The 12,998-nt window shown below is 38.4% G+C and overlaps 1 protein-coding gene across 1 annotated transcript in view; it reads right to left on the reverse strand.

Moving 5' to 3' along the window:
- Window positions 1-4,362: 4,362 nt before the first annotated feature.
- LOC133000111 (copine-9-like) overlaps window positions 4,363-12,998 on the reverse strand; it is a 179,118-nt gene continuing 170,482 nt past the window's right edge. Inside the window, exons 19-21 of the mRNA XM_061069989.1 lie at window positions 12,362-12,419; window positions 6,268-6,341; window positions 4,363-4,581 (exon numbers count right to left, since the gene is read on the reverse strand). Of these exons, the coding sequence (XP_060925972.1) occupies window positions 4,363-4,581; window positions 6,268-6,341; window positions 12,362-12,419 (351 nt within the window). The remainder of the gene's footprint in view (window positions 4,582-6,267; window positions 6,342-12,361; window positions 12,420-12,998) is intronic.

A 12,998-nucleotide genomic window follows, 5' to 3' on the forward strand; every position in this document is an offset into this window, starting at 1 on the left:
TTTGGGTCTTTTTATAAGTGATAACAAGAGAAATACATATTTTAATATATCCCATAGCTACCAGACACCAGAACATCTTCTTTCCTCTGGCCGTTACTCTAATGAACACATATTCAACCATACAGTGTCAGGACCAAAGATCTAGTATATATGTATTCTAAATTATGTTTATATATATATATTTTTATATATATTTATATACACATATTCCACCTACCTCATGTACATAAAGTATCCTGTGATAACCTTTCCATATTTCTTCTAGCATCTGGCCGTTACTCTGATGAACACATATTCAACCATACAGTGTCAGGACCAAATATCTGGTATATATGTATTTTAAATTATGTATATATGTTTATATATATATATTTATATCATATTCCTCCTACCTCATGTACATAAAGTATCCTGTGATAACCTTTCCATATTTCTTCTAGCATCTGCACTCTGCATAATTGCACTATTTCTCCATGTTATTGTCATTTCTGTTGTGTCTTACTTTCATATATAAATGTTATACTTGTACAAAGGTAAATGTTTGCTGAACCTTGTTCTGCTTAGTTGTCCTGATAAGTGTCTATTTCTGTACATTAAGCAATGAGAAAAACTGAGTCAATTTCATTGTATGTATAGGCATACCTGGCCAATACAGCTGATTCTGATATATGTAATATTTACTGAAACAAATTTCAGCATCACAACACTTTGTGGGAGTATATAATATATGGACTATTAGCTATATTCTACATTGTATTGTGAGGGGTGAGGTACACAATGGACTGGTCTCCAGTCTATCACTGACATTAAAGACCAACAACCATTCAACAACTCATGTTCAAACCTACAGACAATCCTAAGGTCTTTGGGCCGAGTGCCTGCAGAAAAGAGTTGGACCTGTGAGCTTTCTTGCTGTGAGGCGACAGTGTTGCCACAGTGAAAATATTCTAATACCTGTCGGTTATATTTAGAAATCATTTCTCTTGTGATGTTCTTTCACGTAAGTGTGTAGAAATGTAAAAAGGGACATATATGAGGGGCCCCCTGAATATTTTCAATCTTGTACAGAGTCATTAGCAGAGGAAAAATTAGAACTCTTGCCTGACAGCATGTTGTATTGTTTTAAACTGATACATGTGCATTAAAAAACACTATTTAGAATTAAAAACAATATTTTCTTCTTATTCTAAGCATGATTAATTAAAAAGCAACATATTCAGCCTCAGTCAGTGTTTTTTCTTCCCGTTTCCACTGAGTGGCAGCAAAGTACAATAAAACAGAGAAAACCCTGTAGCCTGCTCATCCAATCCGGTTATTAAACCAACATTTAAAGAAAGTGGTTCACGCAGTGTGTTCAAGCCTCATCCCTTATTCTTTAGTACACTTATTGTTTTGATAGTGGAGAACATGTATCACACTTATAGAATATCATAAAACATTGGATATTTCACATTTAGAAATAACCACCACTCACTCACAATTTAACAATCTATTTCCTTCTATCTATCCATACGTCCGTCCGTCCGTCAGTCTGTCTGTCTATCATGTATTAGTAATAATAATGTTCACAATAGCAAATCGATCTTTATGGCCCACTGCCTTAAATAATATCTTTATTCGGTTCCAAAGCAAAAGATAGAAAGCAGTGACCAAGCTATAAATTACCTGTGACCAACACAAATGGAGACAAAAATAACAGATACACATTTAGAGTATCAGAGAGGAACAAAATGGAAGGAAGACCTTTCACAAAATATTCTGTATATCACTTTGGACGTATTTACATCTGACCTACATGTAGACTGCATGGGACACATTTAACTGGGGAGCATTGGTGAGCAGTACATTGTTTGTCAGTGTCATTAACTAATACTGTACACACTGTATAGAAACGCTACACATGCTTCATACAAAAATATCCAATAGGTTACATGTATGTGACCTAGGGTCGGTGTACTAGTGGATAGTAACACACACATGCATGTATGTTTTAACACTGTGATACAAATCTACCCTACTATTCATGTGTCTCAGTCCTATAGGTTTGGGATTATTATTATTATAATTATTACTATTATTATGTTGGCAGTTCCTTCAAGTAAATTGTACACAATAACAGTAGAAATAGAAAGAACGCTCACAAGTCAACACATGTGGGAATACAGTTTGAAGTCATTGTCAGATATGAATAAAGATAAAGATTTTCTTAAACAAGTACAATCATTGGCAGCATATCAGCCCAGTAAGCATGCAAAGGAACAGATGTCCTGGGTTGTCATATAAAAATAGAGTCCTCCCTCACAAACACACACACACAATTATGACAGAAATAAGGCCACATATCCGTTTCCTTTCTGATACAATATGACACAAGTTCAATAGTGATGAATCCATATGTTATTTTTGGCTTGAAGGAAATCCCTCCAACTTAATGTGTTGCTGTCAGGTTGAACCGGTTCTCTACGTTCCAAAGGTCAGAGACAAAGAGTTTCAACCAGACTTCATAGAATCTGTGTTCAGGGAAGAAAAAAGAGCTCAACCTGTTACAGTAAATCATATCTGGGGTTTATAGTCAGGTACTCACTTTTGCTGGAAATGTTCATGCACACAACAAAGGCATTACAAACGAGGAAAAAACGTCTCAGAAAAATCTAAATTCTTTGCTAAAAAGCCTGTTTATACAGCTGCTGGTTGACAGGCCAACACAGGAGAAATGCAGCCATTTATCAAAAAGCAGAAGTGACGGGGGGAAATGTGTGCATACATTTTAAAAAGCAATCAACATGGCCTTAGTTACAGTGTCACTGACACAGCAGTATGTGCACTCAGTTGTCAGTTTATTAGGTACACCTATCTAACACTAATATAGTCACATACAACAGTTCACAAGAGTACTGCATTATGATGAGAGGTGTTTCTATTAATTTGCCCGACGCATTCAAAGCAATGATGGTAGGCTAAATAACAAAAACCCCTGTCTCTATAATGTAATAGTTATACAGCACCACTATACTATATAAACTATATCCTTTTATTACAACTCTTCAACACAGTTCAAACACAAACTGAACAGTATAACCATTACATAGGATTTTTGCAGGACTTCTGTATTAGACTGTATTGGCTTTACCTAATGAACTAATAAAAGAGTGTATACCAAACCACTGTTTCAATCTTCACAGTTTTTCTTCCTCTTTTCAAAAACAACAAAGGAAAGTAAAGGTGACCCTGACACTTCCATGCATTCTCTGCTACATATGAAGTATTCTGGACTGTGAAATGCACACTGATCAGCTCCAGGCAGCTTCAGACAGAGGCGCCCACAGTCAAGAATGATTCGCCTCAGCTGAGAGAGTTACAATTTAGAGGAAAAGGCTGGACAGCGGAGCCCACTGATATGAGGATGTCCTCTGAAACCAGGGCTGAAATAAATTGCACAGAATGATACTGTTAAATGTGCTGGAGGAGGTGGAGGTGCTGAAGTAGAGGATATTTCAGTCCTTTCTCCATCTCGAGCCTGTTTCAGGGCCACATATATATTTCCTGCTTTCAAGTGTCTCCCTTCATGTCCACTTCGGATTAGTTCAAACTTGCCGATGCTCCATTGCTGAATATTGACCTTGAAATGTAGAGCATTCGTTACCCACGTCAAAGAAAACATTTGAATGTCATCTTCAGCATAGAATAATATACAGCATACACTTTCACGATCTAACAAAAATAACTGGTGTCCCCTGGTGCCGAGTTGCCACGACCAGGAAAGGATGTAATTTCTGTTCAACAATTTTCAGTTTCCTGTGTTACTGTCAAGCCTTTGAAATGCCCTGAGAATTAATAAACAAGGAAAGGGACATCTTTCTTCATAATGTCTTTCTTTGCAATTGATAGAAAGCACATTGTCGGCTACTTCAGGATTCATTATAAGAGCAGACAGACCCAGAACTGAATAAAGGAGGATTGGAGAATCAACATCAGCAGTTGAAAAGTTTTCATAAAAATAAATAGTGAATCAGTGACTGAGGAAAAACAGCCAAATGACATTTAAATGCAGCTTTGTGTGACTGCAGAGCTGCGTGTTGCACTTGCAGAGGGAGTATAGTGACAGGAGCTGACAGAAAACAGAACGAGAAACATTAAAAAGATCAAAACTGCACCTTTTTTTACACTTGTGATCCAGATCTTGTCAGAAGAATCCTTACACATCCCTACACATACCCTTTATAACGGGGATCTTTCTCTTCTGAAGTTGTCCCTTTAAGTAGACCGTGAAAACAAGCCTGACCCGGTTCCTCTTAAAAACCCATGGAAACCATGCAGAACACACATGCACACACACACACACACTCACACATGCCCTAATTTTCAGGCATGCATGTTGTGTTCCTTGGTGGTGGTTGCAGTGGTGGTGGACATTGAGGGGGATTCTGAGGTGACAGGCAAGGGGGGGCGGGGTTCAATCCCTCGACTCTTCATGCAGGACAGCAGCTGGTCGGGGATCTCGGCCAAGACGTCCTTGGCCAGACGGGCCATGCTCAAGACCTGGTTGCCTGAGCGGTCGATGTAGTCCCGGAAAGGAACGAACTGGATGGGAAAAGAAGAACGGAAGATGATAGAACATGTTCGTAAGGTTTGTGCTTGATTAATTGTGTTTACCTCTAGACCAACGGTCGGAGCTTGGTCAACACACACACAAATACACACACATTAACACACAAAACATGTGAATTTTCTCCTGGTGGCTGGTTGTACAATAGGTCATAAACCACAGCCCATCCGTGTTAGTGAATGAAACATGGACCAAAAAAAGACGAGTACGTGTCAACTCATTTAGATAAAGTTCTTATCACACAGATGTATGTCCAATGGTGTATGTTTCTGATAAGATTGGTATAAATTACTCATATGACGCTATAAAAACCAGGTGAGACATCATGATTGACTTGTTATTGTTCAGGTGGGTATCACAGCTCCATTTCCCGATCACTACAGCGCAGACTGTATATGGTGTATACACTTTTCAATCATCATATTGTTCAGCCACTTCTAATTTGCCCTGTGGTGCTCATCATTCAGTAGTGTCCTGCAAGCCATTTTTTCCCAGGACAGCAAAAGCATCACCCGCCTTACTATGCCCCCTCAGAGAGGATGCTGATGGTGACAGGGATTCTAACAACTTCAAGTGGAGTTGTCAACCCCGATGAGCACTTTGTAATGGCAGAACCTTGTAAATTATGTGAATAATATATAGTGGAGTTATTTACATAGTTATATTTGTAACATTTGAAAACTGTAATATGTATACAGTAATATTTGATAACTGTCCAATGACAAAACTGTAAAACAACATCAAAGCAGAAAATGGCTCAGAACAAGAGAATACGGTGGCACACTCTGCCCACTCTGTCTGTTTCAAATCAGCTCATTCAGCCATGCAGCCTCAAGTCTGTGGGCCAGTATTGATGCATAATCTGCATCTGCATCAGACATTAAGTGACAACCACAATTGGCAAAATTTAGGGTAAACAAAACATGCAAGTGTTGCCTTACATGTCACTGTTTATAACACAACCTTTATCCTGCTGGAATACTGCTTTTCAAATTTAAAAAAGATTACTTTCTCCAGGCACCAGTGCATATATGTGAAAACATTACAGCCTCATTCTATACTCCCTTGAGTGGAGGGACACCAACTGACTTACGTGTTCTCTTTGGGGCAGACCAGCACATGATTAATGCTGAAACCATTCACTACTACAACCCTCAACCCAGTGAACTCAACTTGACTCGATTGCTGCTGATACCAGTGTAAAGTGGTACAGATTAAATGTCCTCCACATTTCCTGTACACCACAAACAGCATTTTTGGGAGCCATTATGTAAACACCTCCATCTACAGTACTACCGCACGTCTCATTGGCCTGTCCTGCTGCAGATGTCTAATGTTAACCAAGCGTTGACATTTTGCTTACTATTAGCCTGCCAATTCAAAAATATGAAATACAACGTAATACACACGAGTGATTTGTCCATCACTTTTAGGTGTCCCCTGGAAACAATTGCAGCGTGTTTCTGTAATGTAATGTGTTGTGTTGTGCGTAATGAGTTTTGTCAAATCGATGAAGATGTTTTCTTACTTTGCTTGTGTTTTGTCTACTTGCATGTGTTTTCTTAAGTTGCAGTGCATTGAGCTCTCAGGACCACCGTAGATAAACTTAAAATCAACATAAAAGGACAAGAGCAGTAGTATGTATGTAGAATATACTGCACCTGGACGATGTCTCTCTCAGCTAAGCGCCCCCTGGAGGAAACTCTGACCTCATCCCCATCCAGTTCCTCCATAGCTGCAGACAAACACAAAATGTAATGGTTAGGTAGAGGCATTATATATTGTTCTTCCTACATGTATTATTCAGAAGAAAACTAGATGTGTGCAAGTCTAGACAAGCCTGTCTCCTTACCATCGTGCTTCTATATAACTAAACTGCAACAATACAATACAAAAAAAGTGTGTCAAGTTCCAAAAACATATCTGTAATATATTCACATGTTTGTTTTCTGCCAAAATATTAAATGTCTATGTATGTGAAGTAATCATGGGGAGATCAGTTTTGTACCAGTCTACGGTGCTTAATTATTGTTTATTTTTTCTCAATTCATTATAAATCTGCACTACAAAGTTTGGCTGGCTAACTGAACTCCACTTCCACAGTAAACAACATTAATTACCTCTCGCAGGAAATAGTTTACCCACAAAGTGTACAATATTGTTGATGAATTTGTTTTTCATTTCAATCCTCTGAAGGAGTTCTTTTCTACCTGTGCAATGATTCTGTCAGCAAACACAACCAAAACATAGCACTGGTTTCTGTGCCATTCCCTTTTTTCTTCTTGGGTAAATTGACTAAGGGAGAAAAACCTCTTGTAGATCCATATAGCTCAAACTAAATAGGTTATTTTAAACCAAAGATGTATAAGTTTAGCAGATATGTCCCTGTTGCTGGCCTGTGGACGAGGTGTTCCACTTCAGACCCTTGGGAGGGGGTCTATTCACTGTAGGTGTCAGTGTCACTCTTTCATGTGAGTAGGATTAAGTTTGGTTATTTGCAATGTGCATTCACCCTTGTCCACAAGGACCCTGTGTCCCTCTCAGAAGGCAGAGTGAGCCACCAATTATATGGTGGGAAGTGGAAAGAGATGAGGGGAAAAGAACAAACTGAGAGGGAATAAAAGTGAAAGCCATTATTAAAAGGTGTGGGTCTTATTGAATGCAAGGGTCAGTGTATCCAAATATCTTCAAAATAGTGAAATGAAATGCAAGAGTTCTTGACCAATCAGAAAAGTCCCATCCCAAGGCTGATGTGCTTTCAGGAAGAAGTTCCTCCTGAACAAGTACTTTTTTGGGGATAGAATATTTCCCAGAACCTAATTTAGACCCTGCTGGTACCTCAAGCTTTATTCAATTCAATTTTATTTTTCTAACACCAAATCATAATATGCATTATCTCAAGGCACTTTACATAGAAGGTCAAGACCTTAAAAATCATGGAGAAACTTAACAGTTCCCACAATGAACAGCACTTAGGACTCGCTTCTGCTCACCACAGTTGTAAAGAGTGGATACACAACCATTACTTCCTTGTTGGTTTTAGTCTTTTCATAGAATTTATTATAAGAATCATATTATTCCATCCCAAATAACCTGTGACATTAAACTGCACATGAACTGATGAAAAAACTAAACAGAAGTAAACGGTAAATCAGAAATGTGTGTAATTTATACAAAATACCTTTTTGTTCAGTTACAGTCAAAAGATGTGTCTTGCCGTGTCATGGCGTTATTTCTACGTTTGATGGTGTGTATTGTAGTTCTCAGTAAAACACAACAGTGTTGTCATTTGATGTAGCCTGATTTTTTTCTCAGTTCATTACTCAAATTCTCCACAGGGATTAAGAAAAGTTAATCTATCCTTCTGTTTGTCTTCAGACATTTTTTTTAAATGACACTTACACAACAGATCTGGCCCATTTTCTATCAGATTTTCAAACACGTCTCTCAATTTTCCCAAAATATGTGTGACGTGTATTTTTAGTAGCAAAAGGAGACAGACAGATGAGCCTGAGGGAACAGAGAATAAAAGATGCAAGAGTGGATGAAACAAGTCAGAACAGAATTGGTAATAATAATAAACTTTGGATTTCAATAGGCTGATCCTCAGACGGTGCTTCCTGAGAGGTTTGATGTGAAGGTTTGATCACCAAGAGAGCAGACCTGGGCAAAACAAACAACTGAATACATCTAGAGCACAGTGGGAATGCATCATATATTCTCCTTTGCAAACCTGATTTCTGCTTTTCAAGCTTTTCAAGCATCACAGAGGGTAAATCAGACACACATGGACAAGTTCAGGATGCTGAGTGACAGAAACTGTGAAATGTCCTGTTGAGCACAGACCGACACTGACAGACGCCCAGTAAAATGAACAACAAAGATGATTCAGTGAATGCAGCAGTGAAGATGTGATCTTGTCACTTTAATTCCTGATGTCTCTTGTACTTTAGTCTTATCTGATTTGAGTGAATTGGACCTCAGTCTGTACAGTTCAGTTCAATCAGCTTGGTGACTGAGGTGGGCTGGTTTAGAAATAGCTTCACCACATGTCCACCATTATTCTCTAACTCCACTTGAGTTTCCCTCGCTCTGTCACACACAAGCTTTCACCTCTATTTGCTGCCTGCACAGTGACTGACAGGCCCCAATGTCGGACTGTTCCTTTCTGATTCATTTTGCCATTTAAACCTCGATTTATTTCCATGGTGCACAGATGATGAGCTTCTCTGAACTTTACATTACATTTCAAATATGTAGAAATACTTACTTCCTAGTACAAAATAATACTTTTGCCATCACATGTAGATGCAACAGGGTAGTAAATTGAGATTTGTGGGATATAATCTCTTTGCGGAAATTGGATAGCATTTTGGGATTGGATGGTAAGGTAAATTAAGTTAATCAAAAATCAATATTAAATGTAGAACAAAGCTTGAATAGGGTAAAATATAATTAACAACATGAGGAGTACAGTATATTTGAGTTTATAGCATTTTGATAAATGACAGAAACAGGAAATAGGAAAATTGAAAAAGATAATCAAATGAATATGCAATGGGAAATTAATTAGGTCCAGTGTGCAGGATTAAGTGGCATGTGGTTTCAAGTTGCCCCCAATTGAATCCCCCTTCCTAGTTTACAGGAGAGCCCATAGAAGCCTGTAAGAGCTTTTGATTCAAGATCGGGGCGGCTCTGTAGCATTAAGAATATTTAATAAATCCATCACACTTTGGGAATATTTGGGTAGATAATCGGTTCTGATTGGCCTCTTATTGAGAAAGCCCCAACGAACATTGGAACCAAAACCCACTGATTCTTAGTTTCAGGTGAGTATACACAAATGGAAACATGATTTTAAAAATTATAATACATTTCTGTAGATAGATCGAGATAGAGAAGTTTAAGAAAAAAAACCATTTGAATCTTTTATTTTTATAAACAACTGAAAAGGACCCAGAGTTAATATTCAGCCTGTTGACAATAGTTGTTAAAACAACACTTAAAACTCAGCTCACCTACTTCAACAGGACTATGTAGGTCTGGTTTGATTAGGTTTGATGGGCAGCAGACTGAAAATATAATAAACCAGCTCCACAGACGCCATCGGGTTCTGGTGCTCACAAGTACCCGATATAACCTTTGTTCTTTAAAACACAACCGGAAATAAGAATCTCTCATGAAGCGTAAAACTATAATCCTGGTGAAGAACAATGTTTTCGAAGCCTTTTAAAAATGGATCAAATAAATGAAAGGAAAATTTTTGTTTGTTTTTAAACAAAGACTCCTGCCAACAGAGAACCAGGGTCCCTGTGCTCAGGGAAGCGATTTTAGACTACACAATAACATCCTTACAACGGGCCAAGCCAACAGATGTTAGGTGCCTGGAACCAAACTGAGAATCAGACACAAAAAAATGCTTTTAATCCATGTTATAAGTAAAAGTGAAAAACCACCATTGCAGCGTCTTTAAATTATGACATTGCAACAAAAGGTTGGTGGGTCATTCATTTAACTACTTGTACTATATGTTGTTCCACCATAATTACAAATATGGGCACTGAACCGTCTTCCATGCATGGCTGTAAACATGGAGATGTGAAAGTGATTCTGATTCTCGACAGGAATGAAATTCTATTCATATGCATCGAATGTGCAACCATATTCCCCCTGTGTCAAGAAAATTAATACTGGATTACTATTTGAAATAGCAAATATGGATGTGACATGAATTCTATATATGGGCCTAAATTTTGTAATCTGTACATTATTCTTCAATGTATATTTATTAAACTATGATATGAATATATTCTGTATTGCTGATATAGCACATGATTGGTTCAAAATGGGTTGTGGGTATCTAAGATGGCGACTGTTCTTTATCAGAAGTTTCAGGAACAGCCTCATGCTCCAGGAGCTTTAGGGTGTGTGAATCTATCTTTTTTAAATGTGTTGTGATGTTTTGTTGAGACCAGCACCCATAAAATGTTTCACTGGACGTGTGTGCTATTCCCATTTTTTGATTTCAAGAAAATTACACCGCTTGATTCATATCTGTGTCACTGTGTCAATGTCAACTTTTGTGCACATATTTAACCTCCACATCCACACTTCCACTGTATTTTTGCTTTTTCCTGGAGCCAACCTTTAATGCCCAGTGACTCCAACTTCACATTCATTCATAACATAATGATTATGTACATAAACATTTTTCTATGGTGTCACATAAACATTAAACACCCACTTTAGACACAGGCTTGAGGAAAGGTGGATGCAGGAATTAATGATTCTTCTATCTTTTCCTATCTGACACAGAGAGCATCTCAGAGAAGACTTAAATATCTAATATCTGCAAAGATCTGTTATTACAATATAAAAATACCATGCAAGGATATCTTGCTCATTAGCTGCTGAAATCACCTCTCAGTTCAGCAGTGCTGAAAAAAGGGATGACTGGAGCTATTAAAAAAATCAAACCCAAGCTGTAACAAAGTTCTCCAAAAAAAGTAGGTAATATAATTAAAGAAACACTGCTGGTGGTTAATTACATATCAAGCCTCCGGAAATGTTCTCTATTCGAACAGTTGATCTTGACAATGAAGACATTCAAGCAGATTTCGAATTAGCATCTCAGTTATCACTGACTGTGGAGAGAGAGTGATGGCGTTCTGTCTGAATGCACGATTCAGAGCCTAATAACTAAATAGAAGCTCTTCACTTTGTTCAGCAGCCCATCATGAGCCAGCAGCTCTAGTGTGACACATCTGCTCCACTGCAGGATATAATGTCATGGGAACCATTAGACATCACCATAATCTGAGAATCAGTGTTCAGAATGTCCCATGGAGCCTCCTCACTCCCACAGACAGTGTTCAGTGTCAGGCCACATCCTTGAATCTGGTGAGTTAATGCTCTTCAACATGCAATCTTTTATCACTTTAAATGACTGACGTGTGAAAAAGGGCATGATAAACAATTTGTTCAGGGGAGGAAGCCAAACTTTCCCTTTGAAATGCAAATCATTTACATCTCCATGGAAACTAATTTAGTAAAAAGGTCAAGATGTCTGAAAGGTGTGCATGTCAAGAGTCTTTGTTAAACTGTACTTACATGTACAGTATCATTAAAGCAGATTATGAAGGCTAAATGAATGAGTCCAACAGAACAAAGGGCTTTTCAACAGTGGTTTTAGGCGACAGTTTGTACAAATGATCTAAACCCCTTCGTTTGGCAAAAAACACAAGAGATGTTGGTGTAATCCCTCGCTGCATTGAAGTCTAAGGAGGCCCTTTCAGTTACATTGGACTCTATATTCATGGATAGTCCAAGTCCAATCGTATTCCCCTCTGTTGCCCAGAAATGTAGTAAAGTCCCCATTCAAGGATTTACATGTCCATGCCATGAAATCTGCCATGTTCCTGTAAATATATTTCAGTCAGACAACTCACATTGACATGTTAATTGCAACATCAGAACATGTTAGTGTTTGGTGTCTAGGCTCAGACTTAATCACTCCCCCAGATATGATTACACAGGAATGATGGGAATGATGAGCAAATACTTATAAACCCCCGTCGGAGCCTACAGGTGGATGCTGGGGTGGTGGAGGGGCTGAAGCAACTGGCAACAATACTGGGTGCAGGCCACGAGTTTGCTGCCTCTATTACGTTGATTGTAAATGGATTGATGCGCCACAAACACACACACACACACACAAACACACACACACACAGGCACGGGCACACCCACACTTACCATCAAACTCAGCAGGGCCCACTCCTACTATGATGATAGACATGGGCAGGGAGGCTGCCTGTGGAGAGAACACAGGGGGCTTGTAAATCACACGACAGATCCCTGACTCAAAAATACACACTTTTTATTCCAAGTACACACATATGTATGAATGAACACAATCTACTGAGACGATTTGTTCACTGGATTGTAAACTGTTGATTTATTAAGTCACCATTGTGACATTTAAGGGAAATATGGGAAATCACGAGTGGCTGAGACCAAATGACCATGACTGAATAATGAGCATCCACCGTGTGGATCTCAATGGGGTTCATTCTCCATACATACTTATCTTGGAGCCTTATGATTTTTCAGCTGACAATGCACACATTAAAGCTGTAGTGATATACCTCTTACTGTAATATTTAAAGTATAACTTCAACCTCCTCTGAGACTTACTTCACCCACTGATAATTTTGAAATGCTGTGAGTGGCAGTGTCACTATTTAGTTGTTAATAGCAGATGTACATGTACTTTAAAGCATTTGTTTGTGGAAAACACATGAAAAAATGTTCCAGGTCAAAGTAGAGTTCCAGTTATGACCCTGTTCAGACCTGTTATTAACATATATATCATGTGATCCAATCAGCTCTA

Source organism: Limanda limanda, chromosome 4 (assembly GCF_963576545.1).
Source record: "Limanda limanda chromosome 4, fLimLim1.1, whole genome shotgun sequence".
NCBI classification, from domain to species: domain Eukaryota; kingdom Metazoa; phylum Chordata; class Actinopteri; order Pleuronectiformes; family Pleuronectidae; genus Limanda; species Limanda limanda.